This window comes from Podarcis filfolensis, assembly GCF_964270895.1.
Source record: "Podarcis filfolensis genome assembly, chromosome: 2".
Lineage (NCBI taxonomy): Eukaryota > Metazoa > Chordata > Lepidosauria > Squamata > Lacertidae > Podarcis > Podarcis filfolensis.
In genome coordinates this window covers 55,592,503-55,613,238 of record NC_139605.1, presented here as the reverse complement: position 1 = coordinate 55,613,238, position 20,736 = coordinate 55,592,503, and the positions used below count along the sequence as shown (strand labels likewise).

The window sequence follows — 20,736 nt, the reverse complement described above, 5'->3', positions numbered from 1 at the left end:
GAAAAAACACCCACTGCCACCACCTGCCCTGCCAAAACAGGGATATTGCAGTTTCTCTACCATATGTGGATTGATCAACTTACACATTAAATTTAAAAATCATTTATGTATCTACTTCAAGTGGAAGAATGTAAAAGTTGGTGAACACTTCACCTTGTCAAGGATAAGTTGTGGTATGTAGGGGTAAATAGTGTGTTGTAATAGACACTACACAACATTACAAGTGTTTTAATGAGTTTAATCTCTCCGCCTCCCCCGCCCCCAAGCTTCAGAAACTTCCCTTGCTGCAAGACAAGTCAATAACTTCTTTCTAAAAAAGTTGCTTAATATCTGGCCCTTGAAGCGGGTATGAGCCACAGGGCTGGTGACAGTGCCAATTGCAGTATTCTCTTCCTTGCACGGCTCCTCTAAAATCAGGGTCAAGCTACTGCCCAGGCAAGTGCCTGTTTGTCAGTCTTAGTAGCATCTCTTACTGATGTTCTTCACAGAGGGAGGGGAAGAGCCTCCACCTCTTCCATACACTCATCATAGGCTTCCTGATATTCCTCATGGGGCTTGATCATGATCACACACGTTGGTCGCTTTGAACCTGCAGCTGCTCCCAAGTCCTGAAAGAAAAAAATAGGAAAGCAGCATTCAGTTTCCTAATTCACATACAAGTTTACCTTTTTTACTTTAAGCAGCAAACGGACCATGTACCAATTCACATGGAGAAATTATATAAATGCCAGCTGCGTGAAACTGCTCTTCTAGAATAACCAAGATTTCTGTTCCTTATCAGGATGCAGGTCTATGGTGAAGAATAAAAATTCTACAAGAAATGGAAGCCATATTTTAATAGTAGCATGGAAACAAAACGATGTTAGAATCCTGGTCATTTCCAACTCTACATACAGTTTCCACTCTAGATCCACAGAAAGAGAGAATCCCTTTCTTCTACTTCCCCACCCTACATTACCGTTTTGGAAGGGATGTAGACATATGGAAGGCTCCTGTCTTCACACATAATGGGAATGTGGCAATAAACATCAATAGGAAGTGTGTCTCCTGCAAGAACTGTGATCCTAAGAGAGACAGACAATGCAGCATCAGCAACAAAAATAAGACCAGAGCAATGCAAGTAGAGAAGACAACAAAACAGATATATTAAAACAGATATATTATGAATCTTTCCAAATATTTGATATTGTAATACAGGTTTACTCATTCTCACACACAACCAGATTGTTTCTCTGGTGATGATGCCTTCAAGGATGAAGGCCTTCAAATGTTACAAATCTGATAATCCCTGAAAATTAGCTATGCTAGCTGTGACTAAGAGGAGATGGAATATAAAGCTTCCCCACCCTTGTATTAGCACAGCCTTCGCCAATAAGGTGCCCTTCAGCTGTGCTGGCTGGGGCCCTGAGCTGTAGCCAAAATAGCTGGAAGGCACCAGTTTGGCAATGACTGCACTAAAAGCAGTCCCTTCAGTCCCTTTGTCTCTTGCACCAACAGAATCACAGGATTATAAACTAGCTGAGGATTATTTGAAAGCTTACGACCCGGAACATCTCAGAAAATGTCATCTACTGATTCAAAGCTTTGTGTGTCTAAACAACACATAACTGCGTGTCTATATCTCTCTCCGATAGATAGATAGACAGACAGACAGACAGAAAGAGGATTTCCTAACACGGCGAGAGTAGGGACCAGGCCTAGCGAACAAGACTGGCTCCGAATTCAAGATCTGAACTGCTAGCGTCAGGCAGCGGCACGGAGAGAGAAAGAAGGCACATCGCGTCGCAACGGCGCGGAGTTCTTACCCCTTCTCGCCTTTGTTGATGAATTTCTGGACCTCTTTCACCCCACGCCGGATCTGCTTCTGCTTCGATGCTGCAAGTCAAACGGGAGTTTCCAGCAAGGGTTGTTGGACGGAGCCCCCACCGCCCGCGAAAGCCGGACCGCCCTCCTTCCCCTCCCCTCCCCTCCCCGTCCTGCACGCGCACCTTTCTTGATGCACTTGTACAACTTGCGCGTCAACTTGCGGGAGGCCAGAGGCCGCGCGATGGCGTTCACGTTCTCCACCAGCTCGTGGTACGACTTCTCCGGGGTCGCCTCGGGCTCCGGCTCTTCCCTCGACTCCTGGTGCTTGGCTTTGCCCATCTTTGCCGCCGAAAGAACGCGGACCCACGTGCAGCCACTTCCGCTCCTGAGCCTCCCAGAGCAAGGAACTCTGGGAAGGCAACCATAGAGCTCAAAGGGAGGGAAAGACCTTGTTTCCGGTCACCCCATTGGTCGGCCAGCTCTGCCATCATCCAGTAGAAAAGCGACTTTGAGGAATAAATGCCGCCCTCTCCTTCCTCCTCGGAGCAGGTTTCCCAGCAAGCATCGCGCTTGTTGGCGTCTTGGGGAAGATGGCGGCGGGGACGGGTAGTGAGTGGGGGTCTTTCTTTGGGGAAGGAGGGACGTGGCGCGGTGAGGGGAGCTAGGGTTGGCCCCGCCATAAAAAAAAAACTAGAGAAGGATGCCCGTTGCTTGGTTGAGCGAAGCTTCGTTTGTTGTGTCAGGTGTCAGGCAACTTTTAACATGACTTTAAGAAGGGTTGGTTGGGAGGTGGCTTGACTAAAAGGCCTCCGATGACAGGTCAGTTTTCTCCTTAGCTGAGGTACCCGGGAATAACGGGCATAGGAGGTAGTAAAAGGCCTTATGCTTAGCCAGACAAACGGCTTATTTATTGTTCATACTGACTGACAGTGACTTTCCAGGGCTTCAGAAAGGAATCTTCCCTACCACTAAATGAAGGCACCTCTTCAGGGTTTCAGATGGGAATGTTTCCTGAGGTTAACAGGAAATTGACCCTGTGACTTTTTGCATGCAACATATATTCTCTGCCACTCAGTTGTTACCAGTAGACTTTTCATTGAATTGACTTTTGGTGTGGCTGTTTGTGGTGGGGCATGGAGGGTGTAGGGGCTTGAAAACCAAACTTTTAAAAGCAGCATGGATTGAGATAGATTTAATTTTAGTTTGAGGGTTCTTTTTAACTGTGTGGGCATGTTGCAACACTGTAATGTTTATCTTTTTCCACATCAGAGCACAAGTTGCTGAGTGCTGGGCCTACAGAGCCATGGTCTATCCGGGAAAAACTTTGTTTGGCTTCTTCAGTCATGCGGAGTGGAGACCAAAACTGGTAAGAAACGGATATAACTGTTGGCTACATAAAAACTGTTGCTAAATACAGTTCCTGCTATGCCTTGTAACATAGTTTAATAATAATAATTTATTATTTGTACCCCGCCCTTCTGGCTGGGTTTCCCCAGCCACTCTGGGCAGCTTCCAACAAAGATTAAAAATACATTAAAATGTCACACATTAAAAACTTCCCTGAACAGGGCTGCCTTTAGATGTCTTCTGAATGTCAGGTAGTTGTCAAGTAGCACTCTTTGACATCTGATGGGAGGGTGTTTCACAGGGAGGGCGCCACTACCGAGAAGGCCCTCTGCCGGGTTCCCTGTAGCTTTAATTCTTGCAATGAGGGAACCACCAGAAGGAGGTGGAGACGCTCCTTCAGGTAAACTGGGCCAAGGCCGTTTAGGGCTTTAAAGGTCAACACCAACACTTTGAATGTATATTGTTTAACTGTATTACATAAGTCATAAAGAACCCTCAATTGATTTGTGATGGCTCTTATTCCAAACACAAGAAGTAATTGAATGCCCTTTGTGATCCTAACTTTGCATGTGTTGGAAAAATTGTTAAAAACAGAATTGTAGGATTGCAAGACTAGGAAGCATACCAAAGTCCTACTGAGAAGGGATTTTCTAGACATTAGCCAATGAGCTTGGACATATAACCCAGCTGCATATTACATAGTCAACTATGCTAAAATAATCTTGTGTCAAATAATTTCAAAATATAATTCTAAATATATAGTCAACAATATACGCTGGTGAAAAAAGGGGAGAAATGGTTTAGGAAATGGGCTTTAATAGAAAAGTGAGCAGGTATCTACATCTGCACTGTGTCATTATTCATATGTAGTAGTAGTAGTTGAGATGATTGTTAACACCAAATAGTAATACTGACAACTGGATAATTTGGGCTTCCAATGAAAAACTGATTTAGAAGGATGAAGGTGTGATTTTATATAGAGGTTCAAGATGGGGGAAGCTGTTTTTGGGGACCGTGTGAATATCTCTAAGGGTCTCAGAGCTGAACTCGGGGTAGTTTTCTGGCAAGCTGTTAATAGTTCAGGAGGATTTCATGTTTCTGCTTGCCAGTGTTCTGTTATCCTCTTGCAAGTGTATTTAGCATCATCCTTCCAGTCATGGAACTGTAAGTACAAAACCTACAAGGCAGGGTGGTGGTGGTATCTTAGCTGCACAGCAGCAAAGTCAACCACTCTTTCTAGCTCCAAATATGGGCTACAGGTGGTTAGACTCGTAAGTCAGTTGGCCCATAACCTGTTATATTGGGCCCACCATATGTTGTTGATATTATACCACACTTTGACCAGTGCAGTGAGCAGAGTATGCACAGCTCCAGCAGAGTCGTACAGAAGAACTTCAAAGTCTTCTTACCTTCCAGTAGTCAGTATTTTCTAGAGTTCCCTGTTAAGAAAACTCCTTTCTCACACAGTTCAGTTCAAAGTGTAATGTGTTTATTGTCTCACAGCACAAGACAAGCATAGGCACACTACTTACAAAAACTTTAAGAGATGCTGCTACATCATGAACTTATCAACTACAAAGCAGTTCTCTGATCTTAGAGATAAACCTAGTAATGATCCAAGTTTGCAGACAGATCCACTAGCACTTTACCATGCTATCTCACCATGCTATACTTTACCATACAACATGTAACATCCACCAAGATGATAAAAGCTCACACTCGTGCAAATGGTGCTGAATCCAGCCTTGGCTTTATACCACTGCACATACACACATTCCTAGAGAAAGGGGAGGGGATAAGACGTGCTATAGGCCTTTGACCTTTGACTGTTTCTAACCACCCACTTGATGCTGGGGTTTCTTTAAACAAAATCCAGATGTGGGAGATGGGTTTCTCAAAACACGGCGGCGCAGCGAGAGGCCCCATTAGCTAAAGTGGTGCTTCTGGTTAAGAACAGTTTCAGGTTAAGAACAGACCTCCAGAATGAATTAAGTACTTAACCTGAGGTACCACTGTATTGTCTGTGGGTCAAAGTTTCCCCAGTCCAATCAACTGGTGACCAAACCTTCCCCACTATATTTTGCCCAGCAAAGGAGGGAAGATCTTGAAACTTTCTTCTTATTCTCTAGGGTGTCTGTCAGCAGAGCCATCAAACCCTTTGCAGAGCCAGGCCGCCCACCTGATTGGTTTTCCCAAAAGGTAGGGTGCTTAAATTTCACATCATAATAGGCTTTCATTTCACCTATGGGGAATACCTGTTCAGGGGACTCCCTGTAAGGATCTATCGCACGTTAAATGCGTAAAACATGTTTTAAATCATTTGCCAGGAAAGTATATTTCCTAGCCCACATATCTGGAAACAGCTTTAATATGTGGAATGTGTGTTATATAAACTACCCCAAGTTTTTGTCTCAACTCAGATTCTTAGTGCTGTCTGTTGTGATTTATCTTCTGAAATCTGTATGCACTTTTATTATCTTTTTTTTTAGCATTGTGCATCACAATATTCTGAGCTTCTGGAGACCACAGAGACCCCAAAGTGAGTTCAAAGGCCAAACCATCTCTTTGAGTGGGGTGGGACAGGGCAGGACTTCACATTGCAAGGAAGATACTGTGTAATGGTAAACTACTGTGTTATAGACTATTTGAGAACTGAAGAAGAATGACAGTTTGAACACAGCATACGAAAGTACCTGAAACGCTGCTTCCTGACCATCTTTCTTTTTAAGTCTGGCTCCCAGAAATTATAGTAACTTGCATACTTTACCCTAAGCTAAGTGATTTGTTTACAAAGAAAGATAATTCACTGGCAGAACAATCCAAACCCTGGCTGAGTAGTCACAAAACACGAAAGAAGGACACAGCCACAATCTCATCTAGCTCCATCCAGACCCATAGCTCATGCTGGCCAGGTGGGGGGCAGACAGAATGCTGCTGGAGCAATCAGGCCCATTGCCATCAAATGACAGCAATGAGGCCAGTTTGAAATGCAGTGGATTCTGGATTAGCTCAGGCATTCTGGTTTGGGGAGTAGATGTCTTTCTCATATTTTTGTAACCTGTGCTTTACTTGGGGGTCAGTTCGACATCATTCCCCGGGAAAGAGCAGTAGGATGTTTAAATCTGCAAAAGTTGCTCAGCTTTAGAAGCCAAACACTTTTTCATATATATTATTGTGTCTTGTGACTGAATCATTTCTTCTTTTTATTTATGTTTCAGTCCCTATAAATTGTACAATGTACAATGTTTGGGAAGGTAGGCTTCTTGCAATTTCCCATACAAATTTCCAGAGTGGCTGGCCGATACTTAGGCTGTTGTGATCTTTTTAAGATTGCATTTCCACTGAGTTGCAGAATAGCAAAAGTGGGAAAGAGATAATTGGAACAAGGAAGAATAAGGTGGGATATGTGAGAGCAAAAGGTGCTGTGTATGGGAAGATTGAAAGCCATTACTGGTTGCTAGATTGTTTTCTCCTTTTTTGTGTAGAAGAAAGCGTGGTGAGAAGGGAGAAGTGGTAGAAACTGTGGAAGATGTAATTGTGAGAAAACTGACAGCAGAACGGGTTGAGGAGTTAAAGAAGATGATTAAGGAGACGCAGGAAAAGTACAGGTACCTATCAGATTTTTTTGGAGTCTGGAGCTCTTGAAAACCCTGGTTGCTTCAGGACATGTGAATAATGATAACATGGATCAAACCTATCTGTGTTGTCTCTACAGGCAGCTGAAGAGGGATGCAGAACTGATCCAGGCAGGGCACATGGACCATAGGCTGGAGGAACTGTGCAATGACATTGTGGTGTGGGTTATCTTATTATTTCCCTGCTACAGCATTTCTTTCTTTCTTTCTGGGACTTCATATCTGAGCCTTCAGATTTAGTTCTTAGCATTGCAACGAAATGATTGAACTTGACGCTTCTTGGCTTTATGGCATCATTACCCCATGTGGTGCAATTGCCCAAGCTTTGTAGCATTTGCTCACTTTCTCTCCCTCATCCCCTGGCTTGCAAGGCCTTGTGGCTTTTGAAGTAGAGCTTTGAGGGCATTATTGGGAAATGGTCCTGATATCTGGCCTGACATTTTTAAGGTCTTGGCTGAAAAGCCTGCCTCGGGGCTTAATTGTGAGCAGTTATTATATTAGGGACTGTGGATATCTGTCTAACACATCCATGGGAAGCACCTCCGTTTTGCACCCAATAGCCTAGTGTAACATTGAACTTGGTTATTTTTTTCAGGAAGAAAAGAATGGAAGAGGAGGAGGCAGAAGTGAAGAGAAAGGCTACAGATGCTGCTTATCAAGGTTAGTTGGAAGCCAGTTTTTGATCCCATAGAACCAAACTCCTGGAGGTGAACATGTTTAGTGGTGCAACTGAGCTGAGAGGAAGAAATAAGTCTACAGGTAGATGGATTGGGTCAGCCTGATTTCCTCAGTCTTCCCTTTGTGAAGTGGAAGACAGTGTATGATTTTCAGAAGCCTCTCCCTTCTTAAAAGACTGTCCTCAGTTTTAGATGCCAGGTTTTGGTGCAAGAATCCTGAGGGAAGGCAAAATTCCAGAGAGATTCTTTTAACAGAAAAAGAGATGAAGTAAGAAAGCTGCCTGGATTAGTGATGAATAAGCCACTGAGGAAGAATTTGCTACCAGTTGCGTATTCTGATTCTTTATGCTGGGAGAAACAGCAGGAATTCATTAGCACCAAGAATGTTTGTGATGGTGTTTTGGGGATCATTTCATCTTGTGCTGAGATTTCTTATTTATCAAGGTGATTCTTTGAACTTCTTGACTGAATTTTCGGCATTTTCCAGCTCGTCAGGCAGTTAAGAACACATCACGAAGACCTCCAGGAATTATGGTCCGTTCTCCTGCAGGCTCAACCTCGCCAGGAGCAGACTACAGTCTCGGTGACTTATCTCAACCCACGTTGGAAGAGGCTAGTCCAGGGGTAAGGATATGGCAAGAATGAGAAACCATTGAGACCCTATAGGTCTCTCTGCAGTTTTCCCAGACTTCTTGCCCCCCCTTTTTTTCTTTTATAATGTTGATAGCTTGCATGCAACCTTTTCCAGAGAACAAAGCCTGCTTTGTGCTGTGTGGCAAAAGGTTGAAATGCACTTTGGTGGTAACTGCTAGTGTAGGTCTGAAGAGGTGGAGGTACACAAAGGGCTGAGGGGAGCAAGAGTGATGGAGGAGGTGCTTGGGGTATGCTTGGTCATTGGCCCCGGTGGGAGGGGTGATTGGGACTTGTCAGGATGATGAGGATGTGGCATTGAACAGTGTGGTTTTTCTCTTTCTCAGGTAACTCCAGGGACATTGCCCAGCACCCCAGTTGCCTCCTTCATTGGGATCCCTGACACCCCTATAGGCTCCACCTCCCTGGATGCCCCCATGACCCCAGTCACAGATGATTCAGCCCAGAAAAAGATGCTAGGACAGAAAGCAACTCCGCCTCCTTCTCCTCTGCTTTCAGAGCTGCTGAAGAAGGGCAGCCTCCTGCCCACAAGCCCCAGGCTGGTATGGAGTTCCCTGCTTACATATGCAATAGTCCTGGTGAATCTCTGTGACTGACTTTCACTGGAAAGGGCAAAAGGCCCAAGCATTTTTCAAAGGGGGAAGCTTAGATAGGCCTTAAATGCCACATGTTAATTTTGGCTGCTATATAGCAAATTTTCCAAGCTCCACAAAGCACTATGCATGCAGCATCTTAGTCATTCATATGATAACCCTATATGGCAGGCTAGTATTATTATCTGCATGTTACAGCTGTGGGGGAGAGTGACTGTCATAATGCTACAAAGTGAGTTCATAATACTAAGATGACATTTGAACTGGGAATTTTTAGTTCATGAGTATACAGGGTTGAAGACCATACACAGCCATATTAAGGAAACGCAGTTGCAGATTGGTTGGGATTTTTATTGCTTTTTAAAAAAATTAATTGTTCTTAATGGTGATTGGTTGTTTCTTTAAAAATTATTTATTATACTTAATATATTGTTCTAACACGGGGCTCCCAGTGATTTCTCATCCAAGGGATTTGATCAGAACCACAATGGTTAGCCTCCAGTGCTTCAACATTAACTGCTTCCTGATCACTCACTGGACTTATTTTTAGTGTGGTTTGTTTAATAATTTAGTCCTAAATATGTTGTAAATCACCTTGAAGTATGGGACAGGTGGGATAAAAATATTTTAAGTACATTGAGCATACAAAAGAGGAGAATGAGGCAACCAAGCTGCATACAGTGAAATTACAACTGTGTGTGTGTGTGTGTGTGTGTGTGTACACACACACACACACACACACACACACACACACACACAGAAACTATTTATTTTATTTAACAGAAATTATATATCATTTACCAGAACAAAAAAGACTTTTAGATGGTTTACAACATTAATGTCAAATTAGACATGATTTAGTGCAAGAACTTTAGGAAACCTCACACAATTACACAATAATTTGGATGTTTTGCACTGCAATCCCATGCACCCAGGTAAGTGTGTATGGGATGGCAGCCATAATGTATTTTGTTTTGCTCTCTTAATATATTTAGAGCTTGTTCACTGCCTGCATGTGGCGGGATCCCCAAAGAGCAGGGGTGTGTGAAGAAACTGTAGCCCTCCACATGTTGGACTCCAACCCACATCAGCCCCAGGCACATGGCCAATTGGGTTTGGGCTGATGGGCATTCTAGTCCAATAATCTCCAGAGGGCCGCAGCTTTCCCATCTGTCTCATAAAGTCTGTCTTCTCTCACCATTGGTGAGTGTGCATGGGCAGGTGGAATGGACACTATGTGGAACGGGAGGATCTGCAGCCATATGGGGATCCCTTCATATGAGTAAGGTCATCTGGGATTTGTGTGACCATCTATGCAATGTAGTCTTTGTTTGCTTCATATACACCTTGGTTATTTTTTCCTTCTCTCCTGTGACTTTTTAATACATAAGGTTTTATTTTATGTTTTTAGCATTGATTATATTGGGGAGGTGGGCTTAGAAAAAAATCTGCCTTGTGTTTCCAAGGAAAGCTCTACAGTTTTCTCCTTTTTGAGCTGATCTTTCCTGTCTGGCATTTCTAACAAATTAAGCCGAGCTAACCTGAATTTCTAGCCATGGATGAGAAGCAGAGTGTTATTTCTTTGGATGAGAATGAGGGAGTTTTTTATTTTGGATTTTCCTTGCCTCTGTGCTTGATTGACTTTATTTACTTGATTGACTTTATCCATGCTGCTGGCTCCTTGCTTAAATGCTACATGGGAGCAGCTGGAGCATCTCAGCGGAGCCAGCTGCAAGAACCTGAGTTAGTTTTATTGGTAGTACACGCAAGACCTTGTGTGTGGATAGCAGTGGGAGAGTCTGTGTATTGGTTTTTAGTATGTGAATATCCTTTGGCAGGTGGGTGAGAGCGACATGACAGTAGTTTCTGGTCACACAAGCAGCTCTGGTCTCCTCCTGGAAGTGGGAGGGGTTCTTCCAGGGCTGCACGGTGGAGAAATGCAGTCAGCTTCAACTACTGTTCCTGCATCTCCTGCTGCTTCAGGTAGGCCTATTCTGCTATTGTTCTGTTTTTCTCTCTTCTGCATTAGTATCCTAGAGTTGGAAGGGGCTTCAGAAGATATCCACTGCTATAGTGTGTAATTTCTGGTCTGCCATTTGTGTTGAGAACAGCAGGGGATGTGAGGGTCCTGTTTCAAATAATGTGAATAAATCAAGAACATATTCTATGAAAGCTGAGACCTTGGAGACCAAATATGTAATCTGCATGGCAAAGCCTTTAGTCAAAACTTTGCTTGTATGTGTCGGGGCTTTGTGTGATGTTTGATCATGTTACTTCGTGTTATGAATGTTATTGCCTTGATTCTCCTCCTTAAATCACTTCGTTTGCTTACTTCCCCTTAATCTCATGTTTAGCTTAATGTTCCTTTCCATTTCCTCCATTCTTTTGGTACGTTTGTTCTTGGTATGAGCTTTCGTGTGCATGTTATCTGAAGAAGTGTGCATGTACACGAAGCTCATACTAAGAACAAACTTAGTTGGTCTCTAAGGTGCGACTGGAATGATTTTTTTTTATGCTGTTTTGTATGTATTTAACTGATACCATGAGACTTTTATCTGAGCCATGGTGTGTGTCCTTTTTCCCTGCCCCCCCCTTTCCTCCCTCCTTCCCTCACTCCCCCCTGCCCTCATTGTTAAGCACCTAGTAGTAGGCTGGAGGTAGGGAACTTAATTAGGACCACTAGACCTCAGCAGTTAGCCCACTAGGTTGAGATCTACAGGTATAGGGTGGTATACAGATTTAATAAATAATAATTTCCCCCCTTGTTTTGACGTCTTATGGCATCAAGTGCAGGAAAGTTCAAGGAGGAAAAGTTTAATAATAATAGGAGGAAAAGTGTGAATATACTCCTGAATCTTCCGTTGGAGCCAAGTTTTGAAGTTTCAGTCACATAATGTCCTACGACGTCAGCTAATTAACCCAAGGAGGCTCAGCCATTTTTGGATCCAGCTTTTGGATCCAGCTCTCCAGTGTGATACACCCCTTGTAGATGCAAAAGGATTATACAAACATAAAGATTGGTTCCAAGTGCAGCACAAAGTACCCTGAGAATCTCAGCTTTTTAAAAAAGTAGTTTTCTGGCCCATTTTAAAACAGTGTTAAAAGTGTGTAATTCCTGAGGGAAATGCAGGTGTTGGGGAAGTGATGGAAAGAAAAATCTTTGTATTCTATACTGGTTGCAGAATTCACCTTCTCTTGGTCCAAATACTCCCAGAGCACTGTTAACATTGGGCATATACAGGCTTGGCTTCAGAGTTCTGCATCAGACTTTGTCTGCTCCAGCCCTGCTACATGACATAAGATCTTGATTGATGCCGAATTGCCTTCCTAGCTTGGTCCTCCTTTTTTAAAAAAGATAATTCTCACAATGATAAACCTTATAGGGAAAAAAATGTGGGCTCCAAGTCTGCTAAACACTCCGGATTCAGCAGAAGACTTGTGTTGAGCTTCCATGAAAGGCCTTTTATACTTTACTAGCTCCCATGGCTCCAGAATCCTGCTATCCCTTGGGCATTGTTGCTCAGTCAAACTTTGCTCACTCCCTTCTTTCCCCTATCCGATTTCATCTATACCAAAATATTGTGAATTTTGCACACCTTTAAATACTGAAAATTGAATTTAGGTTTTGCAAATAAAGGGAAAGCTATGAAAACCTCCTAGGATTTGTTCAGTGTACGAAAACGTAGTTGTTTTGCCCAGATTAGAATTTCTTCTAGTGGTATAAAATGCTGCCCTTCCTCTTTTAAAAGCACACAGTGATCCTTGCTTGTATATGCTCCTGAGCCCTGCTAAGTGACTCCTAGGACAGCTCTCTGTGGTCTGTTTTGTGACTTGTGTCGGCGTGTGCAACCCTGGTGGGCATGAGCTGGTCGAGAGCCCAAGGATTGCTTGCTCTGTAGTATTCTGTAGCTTCTTGGCTAATGTGCTTTCCCCCTTCTTCACACTTTTGTTAGGTGCTCCTACACTTTCCCGCCTTTTAGAAGCTGGTCCAGCGCAATTCACCACATCGCTTGCTTCCTTTTCTGCTGTTGCCAGTGAACCTCCAGGCAAACTCCTGCCTCCCCCTGTAGAGTCCGTGTCTCAGGCAACTCTAGTCATGGTGCCCACGCTACAAGCACCAGCTGCTGTGCCACCCGCTGCAACTCCTGAAAGTGTAGCGACAGGTGCGTCCTTGCACTCGTATGCCCGCCCATACTTTGCAGAAGACTTTCCTTCTTAGGTTCGGTAGAAGGTCTATGTGGATGTGGGCTGTGGGCGTCTCTAAAATCTGTAGCCGGGTGGTTGATTTTGGGATTCATTGTACCAGGGGCCCGAGGTTGTTGAGAAGAGTCCCCCTTGTATTTCAGGCAGGGTGCAGGAACTGATAAAGGAAAGATGATCTGGGGTGAAGTTAGCAAGAGGGATAGAGCTAGACTCCGATGCTAAGAGATGGCTCCTGCTCTGACTCTCATCATTTGGGAGGGTGGGGAAAATAGGGGCCATCAGCCTGCATGTGCCTTTATTTGGGGACTGTAGAATGTGTTTTGATTTTCTTGATCTGACCCATGCTGCTGGTTGCTGCAGCTGCCAGGCTTTCACTTGACTTGTCACTCTTGTCCAGTGAGTCAGCCCAACACCTGTGTTTCCATGGAGGCAGTGCCTGATCCTCACACTGTGACAGTGTCAATGGACAGCAGTGAGATTTCCATGATCATTGATTCCATCAAGAAAGATTGCCTGGGCTCTGGGGCATCTGGTGCTGTAGGGGCTTCCAAAGACCACAGCATTGATGGGAAGGAAGACCTAGATCTGGCTGAGAAGATGGACATTGCAGTTTCCTACACGGGGGAAGAACTGGACTTTGAGACTGTTGGGGACATCATAGCTATCATTGAAGACAAGGTAAAATTATCTAGAGGCTTGGTCATGCTTCTCATATCACATGAAACCATAGTTAAAATAAACTTCATGCTGGGTTCAGGTGACACTACAGGGTATACCCTGGCTCAGCACAACTGGAGAGTCATGAGGCACCCACAATTTTAGCATGCTGCTCATTCATATTGTTTAAATTACTGTTTCAATGTGACATGTGAACTAGACCTCTACTCTTCCCATGTGTTTGGCACCCTAGCCTGTTGAATATACGGGATAGTGCAAGGTCTTTCTTTACATCTCCATTGTTCTCGTGGCCTCTGATTGTTGCTTGTATCGCTGTTGGTAAAGGTGGACGACCATTCTGAAGTCCTGGATGTAGCAGCAGTAGAGGCCTTCTGCGATGAGATTGAGGATCCTCAGTCGCTGACCGACCCCTGGGAGCACCCACTCCAACGAGAGCACCCAATCCAACAGGAGCACGAGAAGCAGTGTCAGATCCCCCCAATGGCTGTGACTGTAAAGCAGGAGAGACCAGACTGTGAGGAATCAGAGGCTAAGGGGATCAGAGATCTGATGAGCATTGGGGATCTGGGAACAGAAATAAAGACGGAACCTTCTGAGCAGGGACAGATTCATCTGAGCCCTGAGGAAGCTTCTGCACTAGCAACCAGAACAAGTGAAGCCCCTGAAGATGAAGAGACACGGGTTACTGGTCTGGAGTGCTCTGAAATGGAGATGGAATCATCAAAGGTTGAAATGGATCATGGCACAGTGAAGACAGAGGTAAATCAATGAAGAGGCTTCTTGGATATAACATGAATGGGGAATCAGTTGATAGACGAGGTATGGGAGGAGAGAGGGAGGCCCCTAGCTTGAAGATGTTTTTCAGACCTATGCTTAGTGCACAATAACGAGCAAATTTGTTTGTTTGCCAAACTGACTTGACAAACTAACTGTATTCACTCTGTGCAATCTGTGCTTGGGCATTCTTAGATTTACCCCAAATAAAAATCTGGCATGTATAGATTATGCAAATTGCTGAAATTGGGGCAGGGATTATGGGTATTCTTGTTTTGCTAGCCAGAAGGCAGTGGCAGTGAGTACTGAATCCCTGTCCCCAGTCCCTCGGGAATGTTCTTCAACTATCCCTGTCACTTGGAAGACATTACCCACCAAGTACATTGTGCTGTCACCCTTTATCAATGAAATCTGGATTCACAGTCAGCTGAACACTTCATTCTCCATTTCTTTGTACTTGTGGGGCTACAGCATATGCACAGTTTTGGCCATATGTTAGATTCTTGGGGAGCCACTTGCTCAGGTATGCAGAGCTTTGCTGTGGATGCAGCTGTTTCGTTGTTCAATTGCTGTCTGCCTTTAGAGTCCTGATGGTGTAAAATATGACTTAATGCTGAGTTGTGTAGGAATCTGGTCCTGTTGCTCATGTGAGGCCATTCTTTTCCTTCTAGCTTCCCCCTGATGATGATACTTCCTCCCCACATGCACCAAGTGCAAGCGAAGATTCCTCACAAGCAGATCTTCACCACAAATATGAGCTTTCAGGTAACCTGACTGGCTTGCTGGGGAAGGGGGAACTGGTTGTGACACTGCTAGGGAGGGAGGCTGGTATCTGACTGCCTGAAATTATTGGAGTAAAATTTTCCCCCTTTTCCCCCCTCCCAGAATCAATGAAGGAAGAAGCCCAAGCTCTTTTTGAGAACCAGCTGAAGGTATTTTATTTACCCTCAGATTTCTTGACTTACATGCAGAATGAAAGTAGTTGTCAGCTGTTTGCATCTGAGGCCATAGGTGGAGAATGCCAGAATTAATTTAGAGTGTGATCCCAATGTATACCAGGTTCTCAAAAATTACAGACGAAAAGGAAAAGTTGAGTTAATCTTCCTGCAGGCAGAGATCCAGGCCTCCCTTGTAGCTGTGCTATTGTGTGTTAATATTTATTCCTATCCTGTTTTTTTCTGGCCAAAGACCTTCAAAAGAATGAACAAAGTATTGTGTAACAAAATGCAATATAATTAATATCTGGCAGCAGGCTGCACTGGGTGGGTGGAAGTAGTGGTGCAGGGATTCAGGGCCACTACCAGCTCTGCTGAGAAGCTAGGCTGCTTCCTTCAGCTCACTTAGCAGCAGCCATTAACATCCAACAGTGGGGGAGGAGGGGTGCAGGGCCATATCACCTGAGCAGCTGAGAGACCAGCAATTCTGGCACCTGTTCGTGAAGTTTTCCACTCCAGCTGCCCACTGGAAGAATTTGAAATGAAGAACTTATACTTGAGTTTGCTTTTTCTTTCTCCCACCCAGTCTGTTTCCCTTTTGTGTTGTGTACCTCTAAATTGTAAGCCTGTGGGCAGGGTCTCTTTGGGGAGGTTGGGGTAGGGAGAGTCCTGTTGTAAAAGTGGAAATCATTGTGCTAATAGGATGAGGTACCATCCTTCGTCTTAAGCATGTCAAAACCTGGCAACAATACCATCCATAGATTTTAAGATGCTGGCATAAAATTACAGAAATCAAGGGGAAGGGAGCAGAAGCTGAAATTGTTGAAAAAGTCTTGATGGAGAAGAGTGGGCTTTGCCATCCTTCAAAAGTAGGAGAGGGAGGAAAAAACACCTGCCTTTTGATAGAGGTGCCACTTCTGTGAAGGCCCTGTGACTTGGGGTGGGGGAAGTGGGACAGGGTCCCTTCTGTAAATCTCAGCAAGCAGATAGACTTGTGTGGGGAAGTTAGCTGAAAGGCATTCTCCCTAATCATGCTTCCCTAGTATGCTAGGAGCAGATGTTTGTTCATATAGCTTTTCCTTTTCCTCTGCTGTCTTCTTTGGCAGCTGGTGCAGATGCTGTTATTGGCAGCTGCACCTTAGTTGTGCTACTTGATTTGCTGGAATCTTAATCTTGTATCTAAGGGTGAAGAGGATGAGGAGGATGGTGCCAGTGAGGCTGCCAGTCTGGAAGAGCCCAAAGAGGAAGATCAGGGTGAGGGATACCTCTCTGAAATGGACAATGAGCCCCCTGTGAGTGAGAGTGATGATGGCTTCAGTATCCATAATGCGCCTTTGCAGTCTCACACTTTGGCTGATTCCATTCCCAGCAGCCCCGCCTCCTCACAGTTGTGAGTATTGGTGAACCTACAACTACTCACTAGATAGCCCAGAACATGCAACTAGCCTGCTGAAAGTTGAGACTAATTTTGTCCCTTTGTACAGTGGTATGTAGTGTGAATTAGCTGAGACCCATGCAATGTTATAGTCTTCTTCTTCTTCTTGTACAACTTCTTGGCTGTATGGAGAAGCCTCAAGGTTAGACTTTTGCTTGCTTAGGAGACCAGCAAACGTTTCTTTTTTTCTTTTTTTGTTAACTTAGATAAATTTGAAGTAGGAGGGGATGGATGTTGGAGATTGTGGTTATTTGCTTTGCTTTAGGAGCCTTTGGGTGTCCTTTTCTAATAGATGCCTTTTCCTCTTCAGCTCTGTTTGCAGTGAGGATCAGGAGGCTATTCAGGCCCAGAAGATCTGGAAAAAGGCTATTATGTTAGTTTGGAGAGCAGCAGCCAATCACAGGTAAATCAACTTGCATCCAGTGTCCAAGCATGTAGAACAGGAATGGGGAACCTTTTTGGCTCCATGGGCCAAGTCTTTTACCAGAATCTGCCTTATAGGGCAAATTTGACAGGTTGGCAGGGCCATCCACCTGTCAAAATCCCTTGTGCTTTGCGAGTCTCCCTGTGCTCCCCCTTTTTCAGCTACTGATTGCAGAGGCTTAAAATGGGAGCAGGAGGAGACTCAAAAACCCTTTTCCAAGTCTCTCTGCAGTTCCCATTCAAGCCTCCAAGATCGGGGACTTAAAAAGGGTGGAGATAGACTTGCAGAAGGCCTTAAAACAGCGCCCACGTTCCTGTTTGAGTCTCTGGAGCCACAAATGGGAGTGCAGGAGCTATACTAAAGTCTTTGAAGTAACTTGGGATTAAACTGCTGCCTTGACTGCATGGACTAGTTCCCTGCTGGGAATGCGTAGCCAATGCAGGATTAGACCCTGCCCTCCCACTCATCAGCTGATGTCACCAGTGATGTCAGCTGATGGGTGTGTGGGTGGCCATGGTTTGGGAGAAATGACCTGGCAGTTCCCTACCCCCGATGTAGGAAGAGGAGAGACTGCTGTATGTGTCTGTTGTACTAACATTCATTCTAGAAGAGGCATTTCCTTGTGTGTGAGAGAAAGGGGAATGCCTCTTCTTAATAGGGTGTTTGCCATCTGCAGTCCTTAGAAGTACTTGCACTTAATTTTTTAAAAATCTGCCTGATTAATTGGGCATCTTTTTAGTTGATTAATTGCTTAGATTAATATATTTTAAAACTTTTAATCAATTAAATGTTGCAACTCTAAGCATTTCCATGCGAGCCTTTAGCACAAAACCTGGCAAACGCCATGAAATTTTGAAAAACTAAGCTGTCAAATTGAAACATAAACCCTCAAAACATGCCAGGTACTGATGGCTATGGAAGAAAACTGAAAAGGTATTGAGTGATCTTACCACATGGGCATCTGCAGCAGAATTCTGTAGCCTATCTTCTATTTTCCGTGGGTGTCATATCTTTGTGTGGTGCAGTTCACAGTACATCCATCTGACTGCATATCTGCTACTGCTCTATGTGCATATTTCTCAAGTCCCAACTACGCTTTGCCAGTTTGATGGAACTGGTACAAAAATATGCATATATAGCACTGGTATGTAGTTTCCTCTTTGTGCATCTCCAGTCATAGAAGGTGGATTTTCAGGTGTAGAATTCTCTTGGCTATAGCATATTGAGCAAATGAGTGGAGAGCATGTTGAGAAACAGTTCTGTACTTCTGCATGTGGAAGTTGTGTTACTTCCACTGACCTTGTATGTACTCAAACTTTCAGTAGCTAGTCCTGTGTCACTCTCTTGCACATTTTTTGTTGCACAGGTATGCCAATGTCTTCTTGCAGCCCGTGACCGATGATATAGCTCCAGGTTACCACAGTATTGTACAGAGGTGAGTCACCAGTTTTTGCCTTAGTGTTGTTGCCATCTGTCACAGATCTGTCCTGGACGTCAGTCAGCCTGCAGATTTCAGACACTGCCAGCATATACCTGGGACAGTCTCTTCAATCTAGCATTAATAAAGTTGATCAGGTACAATGATCAGATTCTTGGCAGAAGCGGGGAGAACAGCTAGTTTAGTTATTTTTAAATATATTTTTAGATTGTATTAATAAATTTAATTTCTTTGGTAACGTTTGTCTGGTGTTTTATTGACAGGCCAATGGATTTATCAACCATTAAGAAGAATATTGAGAATGGGCTAATCCGGACCACAGCAGAGTTCCAACGTGATATCATGCTGATGTTCCAAAATGCTGTCATGTACAACAGCTCTGACCATGATGTATACCACATGGCTGTGGAAATGCAGCGAGATGTCTTGGAGCAGATTCAGGTAAAGCCACAGTCGGAAGTTTTCAGTGGGGCACTGTTCTTATCCTGATGTTGTATGGGAAGCACTAAGTACACTAGAGAAGATGCCTGCTCCTTGCGGCATCTTTATTGTCTCATTAGCTTTTAAGATCCTCTTAGAGAGAAACTGGTTAAACCTGATGTCTGACCATCCCTGCATGATTTACCATTCCTAAGATCAATCAAAAGGAATGCAGGCTTAGAAACAAACCAGTAAACTGAAGTTACCTCCATTGTTTCTGTAGCAAGCCACTAAACTTGCATTCATGTTGAGAACCTTAATAGCTATTATGTGGTTTCTTGCAGCAATTTCTAGCCACACAGTTGATCATGCAGACGTCTGAGTCTGGGATCAGTGCAAAAAGTCTGCGTGGACGAGATTCCACTCGGAAACAAGATGCTTCAGAGAAGGTGGGGGCTAACAAGAACCTTTGATTTGTTTGGGGGAAGTTGTTTCAGCCATTTGATAGATGCATCCATTTGAGGGGAGTAGAGAAGCTTTGGAATCCTTCATTTAGAAGTCTCATTCGGAATAGAAGTGGGCTTACCCTTTCGGTTTAATTAGTAACAAAGATGGCTGTGGCAGTCCCTCTCCCTTGCCCCCATATCCTGCATTTTTCAATATCTAGTACACTGAAAAATTAATTTGTCCTTGAAGTTGAGGATTGCTACCAGCATTTCAGTGTGTGAAGAGCAGCTCTATTCTGTTATCTGAGTGGTGGGTTAGAGACAGAGAAGTCACTTTTCCAAAACTTGAAGTCAGGAGCCCAATCGAGACATGCTTTTTTGGTTTAGACCAGGGGTTCTCAAACTTTCTACCCCCAGCACCAATTTGAGATGATTGAACGTTATTGAGGTGAACCAGTCAGAAGGTAGTGGCAGAGGGAGGAAGAGCTTGCCATAATTGGCTAGCAAATTGCTGTCCTTGTTCCATAGCTCACCTTTCCTCAAGCTAAGTACAAACATTAGTCTGCAAGTATTGTGGCTGTTTTCCCATGTTAAGCCAGATTCACTGATTCAGATATTCTAAGTGGAGAAGTCTTTTTCTTTTATATTTTTCCCTTTCCACCTGCACCTGCATTTTAAAGCAGTATTACCCATCTCTGCTTATTCTCCTTTCACACTCAACTTGTACTTATTTCCCCACCAACCAACCAACCAACCAACCAACCAACCAACTCAAACTGCCTGTTTCATTCCTCTTCTCTGGTCCTTTTACATTCACTTTTTCCTATAATAGCTTTCCTTTCTTAGACTCTTCTTTTTTGTTCCCAGTTTGTTTATTTTCTTATTAGTATCAATAATAATAATAACAACAACAAATATTAATATTTTATCTTACTTTCTAACTTTCTTCAACACCTCTTCTGTCCCTTTTCCCTGAGAGGAGGGAGACCTTCTTTACCTCCTCCCCACCTGAACTTTCCTGCGTTCTGATTAGAATTTGCTGGTGCTGTCTTTGGTCCAGCCAAAAGGCTATAGTCCAGTTAGGAGGCAGGGAGGCAAGTGAGGAAGCACAGGGGAGGCTGTGGCACTGAGGATGCTGGAAAGTGGCCCAAGGCCCTCTGGTGGGTCCCAGACCGTAGTTTGGAAAACAGTGGTTTAGACTACCACCTTGTGTTGTCTTGTCTTCCTGTGCGTGGATGTGTATATTTCCATCAAATTCATTTGCTACTTCTGTT

The 20,736-nt window shown here is 44.0% G+C and overlaps 2 protein-coding genes across 6 annotated transcripts in view; one reads left to right on the top strand and one right to left on the bottom strand.

Moving 5' to 3' along the window:
* Positions 1-217: 217 nt before the first annotated feature.
* NHP2 (NHP2 ribonucleoprotein) lies at positions 218-2,223 on the bottom strand. Its single transcript, XM_083603683.1, has 4 exons — positions 1,989-2,223; positions 1,806-1,875; positions 959-1,064; positions 218-608 (listed from the first exon to the last, which is right to left on the bottom strand). Exons 1-4 carry the CDS (start codon positions 2,143-2,145, stop codon positions 483-485), a joined length of 459 nt encoding a protein of 152 aa, XP_083459809.1. The 5' UTR covers positions 2,146-2,223; the 3' UTR covers positions 218-482.
* Positions 2,224-2,294: 71 nt separating this feature from the next.
* The window catches only part of BRD8 (bromodomain containing 8), a 30,400-nt gene continuing 11,958 nt past the window's right edge, over positions 2,295-20,736 (top strand). Inside the window, exons 1-20 of one of the 5 annotated variants that reach the window (XM_083603655.1) lie at positions 2,295-2,415; positions 3,076-3,172; positions 5,283-5,352; positions 5,643-5,692; positions 6,639-6,761; positions 6,869-6,949; positions 7,384-7,448; positions 7,953-8,089; positions 8,443-8,658; positions 10,548-10,692; positions 12,663-12,872; positions 13,310-13,590; positions 13,915-14,349; positions 15,036-15,129; positions 15,250-15,296; positions 16,484-16,689; positions 17,045-17,137; positions 18,525-18,593; positions 18,860-19,037; positions 19,361-19,465. In XM_083603655.1, the coding sequence (XP_083459781.1) occupies positions 2,397-2,415; positions 3,076-3,172; positions 5,283-5,352; positions 5,643-5,692; positions 6,639-6,761; positions 6,869-6,949; positions 7,384-7,448; positions 7,953-8,089; positions 8,443-8,658; positions 10,548-10,692; positions 12,663-12,872; positions 13,310-13,590; positions 13,915-14,349; positions 15,036-15,129; positions 15,250-15,296; positions 16,484-16,689; positions 17,045-17,137; positions 18,525-18,593; positions 18,860-19,037; positions 19,361-19,465 (2,721 nt within the window). In that variant the 5' untranslated portion in view covers positions 2,295-2,396. The remainder of the gene's footprint in view (positions 2,416-3,075; positions 3,173-5,282; positions 5,353-5,642; positions 5,693-6,638; positions 6,762-6,868; positions 6,950-7,383; positions 7,449-7,952; positions 8,090-8,442; positions 8,659-10,547; positions 10,693-12,662; positions 12,873-13,309; positions 13,591-13,914; positions 14,350-15,035; positions 15,130-15,249; positions 15,297-16,483; positions 16,690-17,044; positions 17,138-18,524; positions 18,594-18,859; positions 19,038-19,360; positions 19,466-20,736) is intronic. The other 4 variants (XM_083603659.1, XM_083603656.1, XM_083603657.1 and 1 more) reach the window with 4 other exon arrangements.

Excerpts from the sequence above, each read along its gene's own strand:
- NHP2 (XM_083603683.1), bottom strand. The coding sequence starts at position 2,145 with ATGGGCAAAGCCAAGCACCAGGAGTCGAGGGAAGAGCCGGAGCCCGAG. Across the intron at positions 1,876-1,988 it reads GTACAAGTGCATCAAGAAAG|CATCGAAGCAGAAGCAGATC; the intron begins GTGCGCGTGCAG and ends TTTGACTTGCAG. Across the intron at positions 1,065-1,805 it reads ATCAACAAAGGCGAGAAGGG|GATCACAGTTCTTGCAGGAG; the intron begins GTAAGAACTCCG and ends TGTCTCTCTTAG.